This window comes from Pteropus medius, unplaced genomic scaffold, assembly GCF_902729225.1.
Source record: "Pteropus medius unplaced genomic scaffold, Ma_sr-lr_union100, whole genome shotgun sequence".
Lineage (NCBI taxonomy): Eukaryota > Metazoa > Chordata > Mammalia > Chiroptera > Pteropodidae > Pteropus > Pteropus medius.
Window position 1 is genome coordinate 16,853,742 of NW_024349803.1, and position 12,019 is coordinate 16,865,760.

The following is a 12,019-nucleotide window of genomic DNA, read 5'->3' on the forward strand; positions in this document are numbered from 1 at the left end:
GTTTGGCTTATTTTGAGTCTTCAGTTGTAGGTTAAGTCCGTTATATATATTTTTTTGTCTTCAGTGGCATTTCAGGTCATCCTGTGCTTTCACATCTGAGCTATAACTGCAGCCTCAGTCAGAAACCTGATATGACTTGTTAAGGGAGTAGGGTTAGACCCACACAAATTTTCGTGTCCAGACAGCAAATTGCCTTTCTTAGGGGCTTCTCCTGTCCCTAAAGCCATAGGGTCTTTGAGGTGAGAGAGACCGAAAGAGAAACAGACCCAATAGCACCTTGACCAACTTCCGCCTCAGCAAAGCAGCACTTTCTCAGTTCAGTTCATCTGCTGGCCCTATCATTAGTGGTCAATTTAGAATTTTTTTTTTTTTTTTTGCATATTAAAATTTAGTAAGAGTCAATATATTGTTTTTTTAATCTCAGATTTTTTTGTTTGATGGAAATATATAATAGCTAATTGCTACAGAACAGTGTTGCTAAGTCTTTTATATCTCAGTTATATATAGCTGTTCTCACTTTCATTGCCAAGTGTCTTGGCTTATGTCATTGTGTTTTATTAAATGCTTTTTACTCACTGACCATCTGACTGCTTTCCCTTTCCCAGGCCATTCTTGGGGCAGGGCATTATGTGTATGCAGATCAACCAGAAGACTTCAACCAAAAAGTAAAGGACATCTGTGACTCTGTGGACTGAGCACCGTGAAGGCGATGTGGGAAAACCAGCCGCCTGATGGCTCCCTCAGCAGTAATTCAGTCTGCGAAGAGTAAGGAATACGAGAGAACCAGGCAGTCTTCCTGACTGTACTTTGCACATGAGTCTTTTATGAAGCTGCTTGCACATCTAAACCAGTTAGTACCTTCTAGAAGAATGCCTTTCCTTTCTCCTACACAAAGTCGAAATATACAAGTCTCTGAATCTAACAGCTTTAATAAAAGGTGGTTTGTCCCTCTGCTGTATTGAAAAATGGTAATTTTTCAACTGAAGTTTTTTTCATTTCTAACTATGCTATGTCAGGTACTTTTTATATTTCAATCTATATTGCCTATTTTAAAAATGATTTCTAAATATTTTATATACTGTAAGGTGCACTTTATTTTCTTTGTCTACTTGTATTTACTATGTCTAATAACTGATACAGTGCATCAAAATTCAGTGTGTTTTTATGTAAAAATTTGTCACTTGTTTAGCATACTTCACTTCGTTTTTGAAATGGAATGATGGGACAGCATTTTGGTGAAAAAGATAGGAATCGATCACTAGCGTTAATTTTTCTGATTTTCCTCTGTTCTCTACTTAAGGCTGCAAAGCCATGCGATCCATCCTGGCATCTCTGCAACAACTCCTTGGAATCCTCCTTCGTGTGATATAATTCTCTACTTCCAGAGAAACATGGCATCAGTACTCAAGTAATTCAAGTACTGAAAAGCCTTAACTAAGAGTTTATCCTCCCCCTGCCCCACCCCACTCCATTAATACTATTCTTCTCTGTGAGCCGGGATGCAACAAAAGGAACGGATTTTCTCACTGAGGTTATATTAAGATTGTTACCTTCCAGTACGCCAAATCACTTATTTTCGTTAACAGCTAACTTTCGTAGATGGGTGCTAAAACTGGATTATATTTTTACCACATAAAAATAGGTGCTGCTATTATGTCTCACAGCACCAGAAATGGGCTTGCACTGTGTTTTATTTTTTTTTTAAGAATTTTGCATTGATTAAATAATTTACATGCTAGAAGTTATATTACAGAAATTCTATAAAGTTGATTAACCTATTTGACAATAACTACCATCAAATGTAGTATCTTCTTGCTGTTTTAAAATGAGGAAAACATTGAAGCTGAAAAAGCTCCATGTTTAGGTAACTGGCTACTGAGAAGACCTTCTGAAAAAGAAAATTGAATAGGATTGTCACCAACAAGGTGTTTTTGCCTTATGTTTTGTTAATGTTGCTTGTCTAGGAGAAAGCTGGTTAAGTAAATAAAAACAGTGAACCTAGAGCAAATAATGGTTTGATGGTTTTGACTGTTGCACTTTAAAAATAGTTAATTAGGAAATTTCTAGTTGTTGGGAGATGTATGGTTGTATCACTGTTGATTAACTGCCAAAAAGACCAAATGTCCTATTGTCAACATCTCCCCTACAGACAAATAGCAGATTGTACAAATGATACTGAAGCATGATAGCTTCCCAAGAAATGTGTCTCACTGGTCAGGTTAAAGCAGGTTAGTGCAGAGGGTCACAAGAGAGCCAAGACATAGTGTCAGACTTCTCTACCTTAAGAACAAACGAGCCTTTACTTTTAGTATCTTGGATGGCCACACTCACACCTATATGTGGTACAAATAATAGGGGTAATATTTTTGTGTTTGTTTGTTTGTTTGTTTTGACAGACTCCCCAGTCTTTCTTAATTATTCTTTGCTGGGCTTCTGACAGCTTTCACTTGTACAGGAGAGTTTTTGTGCAGGAAACTTGGTCCCAGCCTTGAAGGGAAGTTACTAGGTTCACTTAGTAAGTGGAGTTTCTGGCCACAGATATGTCAAGTGATTCAGGAAAAAAAAATGTAGACAAATGTCAAGCGGAACTTAGTTTCCTACCGACTGATTTTGCTTCAGTTGAAAAATATTTTCATAATTCTTTTTAAAAGTTAGATTTTACCTCGGGCTATCATATATGTAATCTCGTGAAGCTTGATCTATCAGAGAAAGTCATAATCCTCAAACTCCTGATGATCCAGTGGGTGCTAAATGATTTTTTTTTAATCTATTACAGTATTTCATCTTTCTTAAATTATACATAGTGTACTTTAACTTTATTTTACAGAATAAATTTTACTGTGATAGTCACAACATGACAGCTGCTGTATATTTTTTTGAGTTTTCAGCATGGCCCAGTCTGTTTATGCGAATTGTCATAGGAGCGTGGACCCAGTGAGTGAGCAGCAACACTCGTAGCCATCCTGACGGAAGGCTGCTCTGTGGCACTGCCACCTCTGTACGTGGCTTCACCCCGCCCACACATCCCTTAGTATCATTTGTTTCCTCTAATTTTCAAAAAGAATTTTGTCTAGAATTGGTTTCAGAATATAATCTTGGAAACACTTTGGAACTGTCTCCCTTTAAATATATATTTTATATACATTTATATTATATTTACATTTTATGTATTTATATTTTTATTTTTATATTTGAAAGGTGTACTAGATCCAGTAAAATGAGATTTTTTTTTTCCTGTATAAAGGTATTAGAAAGAATAAACAGTAATAGCCAGAAGTACCCTAGAAAACAACAGTGGAGAAGGTGGGAAAACCCTACTAAATATTATACTCTAAATAATATAAAGTCCAGGAATTTAATCTATGATAAAGGAAGCACCTTTATTAATGGAGGAAGACTTTAAAAATGGTGTTGAGACAAATATGGTTAACTACATGGTACACAAGGATAAACTCTGAATGGATCAGAGGCCCAATTGTGAAAAGGAAACCTAAATAATTAGAAGAAAACATAGATGAATTCCATTATAATCTGAAAACTCCTATGACCGGAAATCCAGAAGTAATACAAGGAAAGTTTATATCTCTAAAAAATAAGTTTTGAATGGCCAGAAAAAGCAAAGTTAAATAATGAAATGGCAAAAGTATTTGCAACATATCGCAAAAGGCAAATATAGGCCTAATACGTGAAGAATTTCTAAACTTTGAGAAGAATCTGAAAGAATGGGCAAAAGATATGAACAGCTTATAGAAAACAAAATGCAAATGGCCCTTAAACACGAGAATATACATAGGAAAAATGCAAATTTAAACAGATACCATTTCTTACCCATCAGATTGGAAAAAATCCAGCTTACGCAGTACACTCTGTTACTGGTAAGCCAGTGAGGAAACAGGCACTCTAAAAAGTACAAATTCCTGTGGATGGAATTTGTTAATAATTAGCAAAAGTAAATATGAGTTTATCCTTCAGCCAGGCAGTCTCACTTCTAAGAATCTACCTGAGATGCATTGGCAAAAATATGAAATAGTGTATCATTACAGCACTATTTATAACAGCTAAAGATTGGAAGCCACCCAAATCTCCATTGAGAATGGGTCGATGGAAGAAAATTTCATACATTGATACAATGGAATACTGTACAACTGTGAAAAGAAATGAGAGCTCTTTTCTATAGACTATTCTGGAGTTATCTCCAGAGTAGAGGAGGTAAGGAATAGGATGTATGGTGTGCTAAGAAAGGAGGAGACAAATGAAAAAAGCATTTTCTTCTATTTTTAAAAAATGCAATAGAATTAGTTATACCAATAACTAATAAATCAGTTCCCTCAGGAGCGATGGTAGGGAGCTGGCTGGAGATGGCAACTAGGTTTGTATCTTGTTTTATACTTTTTACTTTGGGACCCTGTCAGTATTTTCTATTTTTTAAAAAAGATCAATTCTTTAAAACAACTGTCAAGTTGGAGGTATAACCACACTTAGAAGAGTTACTTCAAGTGACTTTAAAGCCCAACATTTTGTCTGAACTTCCCTGATGGAAGAAATCAAACTGCACTCAATATTTTTATTTTTAGCAAGGATGTAGATGATAAAGCAAATATGTCAGTGGAATTCAGAGCCCAGATTTATAGCACAAGAGAAAAGAAGTTCAAGAATAAAATCAAGTAAAAACCCTGTAATTATGTATTTCAGTTGCAATTACCAGTAAAATATATTGACAATATACTGTAAAATGATAAGTGCTTCATACCACCTGACACAGCAATTTCGTTTCCAGTTTTCAGTCCTACAAATACATCTGCACCTTTGCAACAATGTAATATTAGAAGTCTGGAACCCAATATATCTGATTAAATTCCAGCACATTCATACACTGGAATATTATACAGCCTTAAAAATGAGGTGTAGCAATCTATGGATATTTCGCTTTACTGTAGGAATTCCAGTATATATGTATATCAGATCATCACATTTTATATCTTAAACTTTTGTTATATGTCAATAATATCTCAGTAGAGCTGGGGGAAAATGAGGTAGATCTGTAAGTGACAATATGGAAAAGTTCCAAAACATCTTCAGTTAAAAAAAGACAAAAAATTCAGAATATTTCATATATATATATACATATACACACACACACACGCACATATATATACCCACAGATATATAAATATATACAAACATACATAATAGCGTGTGTCTCTGAAGTTATATAAAGAGACACATGCTCCTATAAATAGACATTTTGGAGAGAATAAACATGTACGTGAGTTTATTAATAGTGGTTAGTTTTGAAGGACGATTCTGTTATATATGCTTTTGTAAATTTTGGATCCATGCGCATTAATTACATTTTAATGGAAGCCATATAAAATACAAGAAAAAGTCTTGGTTAATATTTCTGCTAATTTGTGAATAGGTGAGAAGCTAACTAAAGGGGCTTGCCAGCTATGGTGGTATCTGTGCGGATGTGCAGACCCAGACTAGGGAAGAGACAGGTGTTCAGGATATGAAGGCTGTAAGCCTCAGTAATTTACTTATTGAAAATTATGCGGTAAAGTCATAATTGGTCTGTCTCTGTTCCCTCTAGCAAACACAGTCCCGAAATGAGACTGCCCTTCTCATTTGTCGTCTGTTGCTTAAACTCGTTGAATTAGAATGTTTCTCTGTATCTATTAAGCTCTACCTCTGTTTCTGTCTCTCCCCATCTCATAGGCACTACTTTATCTGTCCTGTTATTATTACTTCTGAAAACTCTTAGAAAAAAATTTTAATGTTACATTAAATTAGAACTGGTTAAATTTGTGTTTACCGGCTGTAGTCCTGCTTTAGGATCGCTTAATTAGTTTAACGACCAGATTTAAAATTGAAAAATACTTTTAGCAAGTAGTTTTCTAAATGAATGGGTAAGAAATTTTACTCCACTGTATGTTTTAATCCTTTAAAAGATTGTATATACTCAAGATTTAAAAGGTTTCCGTGAAATGCCCATTAATTCTTTGAAAATTTAGAATAACCAAGCCTACTTTTTCCGTATTAAACATTGCATTCATTTTGAGAGAGGGATCACTTGGCTGAGAGTTCTAAATCAGGTTTGCCACATTGTCTGACAACACTTGTCATGGAGACGACAGGCATGAAAAGCTAAATGACTGGGCCCATTTCCTCCTTGGTAAGGGGAAGAGACATATTTGTCACGATGACCAAGGTGGAGACATAAGTGCATTACGAACATTCTTGCTATGTTTGTCATGTTCATTAAGAGCTGTTTCCTAGTATTTACCTACGAATGTTTTTATAATTGGAAGTTACAGCAATAGAAACAATTAAGTGTTGAGACAAAGATGCCAGACATGAATGACTGGTATTTCACCTTCCTGTGCCAACCAGCTTGCTATATTTCTGCTGATTTGTGAAAACCCCAACGTATATTGAACATATATCTATTCGAGACTTGAAAATGCTTTCCATGGGGTGGGAGGGGCACTAGGGTTAGGGTATGTGGAGAGTGTGACCTGGCAGAGGACTGCTGGCAGACACCCGACCCGTCTCCACGTGGCCGCCTTCCATGCCAGTTTTCAGTAATCGTCTTCGGGAGTGAAGCATCTCCATCTGTGCCTCTGAGTGACCTCTCAGCTCCGTGGGGCCAGCACCAAAGATGTAGGCAGCTGACACATCTTCCTTGGCAGCCAAAGACAGACACCACGCCCTCAAGCTCAGCCTATTTCAGCAAAATGTGAGCATGAGATGTGAACTATGCCAGCTCTCAGAGCAGCGGCCTCGAACTCTAGTGTGCCTGAATCATCAAGGCCACTTGTCACGAATGCAGAGTTGAGACGCTACACTGAGAGATTTTGATTCTGCAGATCTGTGGGTGGGGCCTGGGAATCTACATTTTTAGCAGCCCCCCTCCCCATGTCCACGAGCCAACACAGCTGACACAGGAGGGTCAATTTTTCGTGTGGTGTATCAGGCAGTTAATTTGGTGGGACTCAAGCTACTAGTGCTGTTTCTTTGTGGCAGCTGAAATCCCAGTTCAGTTATTTTATCCTTAGCTATAGCGTGCCCCATACAAGATAGCCAGAAATTTGGGCAGAGATTATATTCAGACTTTGAGGCTCCTCTCCCTGGCACTCGCCTTACCAGGACTCTCCCCTCATCGTTTGGCCGTGACTGTGCTTGCCCTAAATTCTGTCCTCTGGTTCTTGAAGCCAGAAAGATCTGCTGGTGTTCTACCAAGGTTCTGGTCCCCTTCTACCTCGTAACCAAGGTATGGCCTTCACTCAGGCTAAGAGCTGTGGAAATGCTGTCCTCCTTCCATTCCAAATGTCAAGTCCCTTCCCAAGTCTCCTTGCTTTTTGTCCATTCTCTAGTGCCTTCGGTGGTGGTTTCTCGATATTGTCCAGTTTATGACCGTTGTCAGTGGGTGAGTTGGTCCCCAGTAGGATCTTCCTCAGCTGTACTGGAAGCAAAACTCCTGGATCAGACTTCAAGATCAGTGTTTTCCAGGGTTCTTTTCATGCAAGCTCGAGACCGGGCTAGGTAGAGGCTTGTCTTGCTGAAAGACGCGCTCGTGTCTGATTTCTGTACTTCACTTACCATCAGCCTGCCGTGGCCACAGGCCGCGAACTGTGGATATTTCACTTTACCGTGGAAGCGTAAACAGGGATTAGACAATGCAGGGAAAGCACTGTCATATTTGCACTCTTTTTAGAGAGGGAGGCCCTCGAACTTAGCTGAGATAAAAACCAAATATAGTTTACAGTCCATATCCTGTCTGGAAACCATTTCTGTCTCATCTCTCAAAAGCTGTTTCCTTTTAAGCCCTTCTATCTTGTGCTTTTGCTGGCCTCACAGGCCTTGCTTACCCTGTCCACCAGTGGTTCCAGAAGCTTGCAACATTTCGTTGATCCATTGTTTGCCGAGGCCTCTGCCCTCTCTGGAGTTGTATTTCTCATACTTACGGTTGGAGTCACGCTGGTGCATTGTAATCTAATAGCCCTAGTGCTGTAAATTTTTACTAACCAAGCCAACAAAAGCAAAATGGTTAAATTCTTGAGAAATGCCCAATTCTCATAAATCAGGAAAGTTCCAACAACTTCAGATAGTGAAGTACCCCAGTATCCTGCATTACTCAGAACCCCATGACACCAACTATAGGATAAGATCAATGAAGTCTTATTAGTCTATAAATCAGCAAAAAAATTTGAGGGATGAGTGATTTTAAACTTGTGATGGAAACTATTCACGATTCCCTAAAACTAACCCAATCCAATCCGAAAAGGTGATGTTCCTGGCATATTTCCTCCATATCTCCACTCTCCAGTGCTGATAAAGAATGAAAAATAATCAGCTGATACTAATGAATTTATTTACTACACTGAGACTGAGGAGGTAAGATCTGGAATTCTGAGAATCACAGTCTTGTGACCTGTGAATTGGTGCTGACATCGTCCTCATCATTCATTAATCTTTGGCCTGTGGGGATAGGAGGAGGCCATTAAGTCAGATATCTCTCACACACACACACACACACACACACACACCCTATTGAGCAGCCTCCACTATTGGAGACACAGCTGGGAACCAAGGAAGAGGAATAAGACATGAGCACTCCAAATGGACACCACTGAGCCTTGCACATAAAGCCCCGGATACAGGAAAACACGGAGACCCTCCCTCAGCATTTGGGCAGCTGGCATTCTCACTGCACTTCCAAATTGCTCTTTTTAATGTGCTGCGTGGCTTAAAATTGCGTATGACAGCAAGGGTTTCCTCATTTTCTAAGCTGCTGTCTGGGAGCGAGACCAGGCAACAAGGAGCAGCAAAGAATAAGCTGGTTCATTTAAAAATGAGCTTTTTAAGTTTTCATGGCAATCTAATCATGATGGCCTTGGACAGAGCTCCCAGGAGATCTACTGTTGTGAAAAAGCATTAGGTCCCTTCCCTGACAATGATGACTTAAAAGGACACACAACTGCAGTGACCTCATGATGAGGTTGGCAGAGAATATCCTGTGATAAAGACAATGCAGAGAAAGCACAGCATTTTTATAAAAGGTGCCACCAATGCCTTATTTCATCCTTACTACCCGTGCCGCGTACCTCATAAGATTTTGGATTTCCTCCATGCAAATGTGGAAGCGTATACAGGAAGAGCAGGCGTTGGGACCAGGCACATTCAAAAGATGTCTCCAAAAACCTCCACTTTACAAAGGAGGGAAACAATGGTGAGAGAGGTTAAGTGACTCACCCAGGATCACACAGCTAACAAGTGGTGGCTGGGACATTGGAACCAAAATAGTCTTTCTTATTCCTCTCAGAGTTCTTTTCATTTGGTCTTCCTTCTGCATAGTTTTGTGCCAAATATTATAAATAATAGTGTAGGATCGGCCTGGAGATGTGGGGTCCCTGGCCACATCCTCAGGAAGAGTTTGATGGTAAGTTTGGGGGGAGGGGTGGGAAGGGAGAGAGTAAGAAGGCAAAGAAAGGAAACAGAAAACTAGCATCGAGTGGGGGACAGCTGTGTGCCCCATGTTTTCGCGATCCAGCTCATCTGCCCCTCTCGATCTTGAGAAATCACCTCTCAGACCTCAGTTTCAGCCCACGTAAAATGTGCTTAATAACTGGCTACAGGTCTCATAGGTCATTTTACTGGTCCGGCATCCATGAGGTAGGGACTGTCGCCATCCCCATAAAGAGACAGAGCCCGGAGAGGTTAAATGACTTGCAAAATGAGATGAGATCAGAGCTTATAGGCAAATCTCGGTGCATCTGACTTGATTTTGGAGCATTGAGAAGGCCCAGCGAGGGGAGGCCCTCAGCCAGGTGTGACAGCTGGGGGCTTTGGACAATGGGGTGAAAGAATATACTGAGCACCTGCTATTTGGAGTGGCAGCTGGCACACCTTTTCTGTAAAGGGCCAGATAGTAATCTTTTCTATTTACTTTGTTGGCCATACAGTCTCTGCTGGAACTACTTGACTCTACCTTTCCACGGCAAAAGTAGCCAGAGACAATATGTAAATGAATGGGTGTGGCTGTGTGCCCATGTGGCAGGTCTGTGGGTCGCAGTTTGCCCAACCCCGATTTAGTCACATGGCACAGATGGATCAGGAGGGATCAGGGTGACACAAGAAGCACGAAAGATTAGGGTTAGCAGGGCACTGGCTCCTTCACCTCAGTCTGTGTCAATGGCATCCCATGGAGTTGTGCTGTGCATAGACCACACAGCCGCACCTGACAGTCCTGTGTGTGCCATAAAAAGAAAACAAGCCTTGTGATCCCCCTTGGGAATGGTTAAGTGCTAGGGCCCTGGACAGCACTCTGCTCCTTTGTTAGGTGGAGGTGACTGAGTATTAAAAGGGCCTTGGAGAGGAGAGTGGAAGGGCCAATTACCTGCCCAAGGGTAATGAGATCCCAAGAAAATTAGGTTCTCAGTTGTTGTCAGGACAGTGTAGGATCCTATTTCTCAGACGGTGAGGAAGGCAGACAGACCCACATGGTGACCCGGTGTCATGGAATTTGGCTGCCCTGCTTCATGGGGCTTGTCCAGCTCTCTCCTCCATGGAAGCGGGGTGTGGTTGGGTCAGCATTACAGAAGGAAAATGCTTGCAGAGCAGAACCACGCATCTAAGATTAGACTAGGAAGGTCATAGGTCTCGCTTCCGTGGAACTCCATTCCTGGGTTCCCAGGGCAGCTGGCACGCAGCTGTGCAGTAAAGCCAAGTTCACCTTTGGCTGCTCTCGGCACTAGCTGCTCCAGCAGATCAAGAGTGGGACAAAGTGCAGGAGAGAGTTTGAAGCTGGTGCTGCTTTGAGCAAAGTTGACCACGACTGGATCAGGAGGATGGAAAACCCACTTGTCTGCTAAGCTCCAAGCTGTTGGCAAAGACCAGTATGAGGAGTTCTGCTCTGGACAGGAGAGTTTGCCCAGCAAATGCTGGGACAGGGGTGCTGTGCTCAGGAGTTGGGGGCTAACTAGACAAGGCTGGAGAAATGGACTTGGAGTCAGAATGGGAGATGCTCCCAGCGAGAACAAGGGAGGTCCTGGTGGGGGACGTAAGAGGCCACTGCTTTGTGAGGGTCTGGCCTGCTTGCCAGGGCCGTGAACATCGCCTACCAAAGGAGACACACAGGACTGGTTCTGGTGCAAACAGCAGCATCTCCGTCTGCTGCTTTTAAAATCCCAATCTTGGCTGTGGAGCTGGGGACCTGTTATGCAACAATAGCTTTCATACTGCTCACTCAGAAATGAAACTCCAGCCAACTTCCCATCTCTTGCGTTGACTTAAGGCCCTGTGGTCGTCCTGCTCAGGAGCTGGCTGTGTACTCAGGAGGTGAAGTAGTTGCTCAGGAAAGTTTAATAATTGAACACCAGCAGAGGGGTGACCCCAAAGAGTTTTCTAAAAAAGATCTCCAAAGAAAGAAGTCCTCTCACAGGCTCTGAGACCTATAGAGGTAGGCTGCTTCCTGGAGGCAGAGATGTGCACTGGATCGAAGGTCTCCCAAACTGGTAATGTAGCAGAATGACATTGGGGGTCTTGTAAAAACTTTTGAGGCCCAGCCAACTGAATCAGACCCTCTCAGTGTGGAGGCCAGGAATCTATATTTGACAAGTTTTCCTCATTCTTCGGACTTACAGCCTGGTTTAGAAATCCTGGCCTAAGGGACCTCCCGAGATTTCTGCTGGCCTAGAGCAGAGCTGAAGTGACTGACCCAAACTGCGCCCACACTGCCCTACTGCGACTGGCCTTTTTGCCTAACTGTGCTACAGTCCAGAAGAGGGTGACAAGGTGCTCAGAATGAGGGCATGAATCCTGATTCCAATAGCTCCCAGTGCCATGTTTAAAAATCATGGCACCCGTTACATGCCCCTCCACAGCCACAGATATAGAAAGCTGGGGAAACCAGCGCCTGAATGGAATAAACATGGCAAGGCAGGGGAGTGGTTAAGAGTTGTCCTGCTGACTCTCTTTTAAAAAAAAAAAAAAAATTGATGGTGGTGAAAATCCAAAGGGG

At 41.3% G+C, this 12,019-nt stretch overlaps 1 protein-coding gene across 1 annotated transcript in view; it reads left to right on the forward strand.

Annotated features, from left to right (window-relative positions):
- The window catches only part of ABHD5 (abhydrolase domain containing 5, lysophosphatidic acid acyltransferase), a 31,571-nt gene extending 29,560 nt beyond the window's left edge, over nt 1-2,011 (forward strand). Inside the window, exon 7 of the mRNA XM_039837460.1 lies at nt 606-2,011. Within this exon, the coding sequence (XP_039693394.1) occupies nt 606-695 (90 nt within the window). The 3' untranslated portion in view covers nt 696-2,011. The remainder of the gene's footprint in view (nt 1-605) is intronic.
- Nucleotides 2,012-12,019: the final 10,008 nt, after the last annotated feature.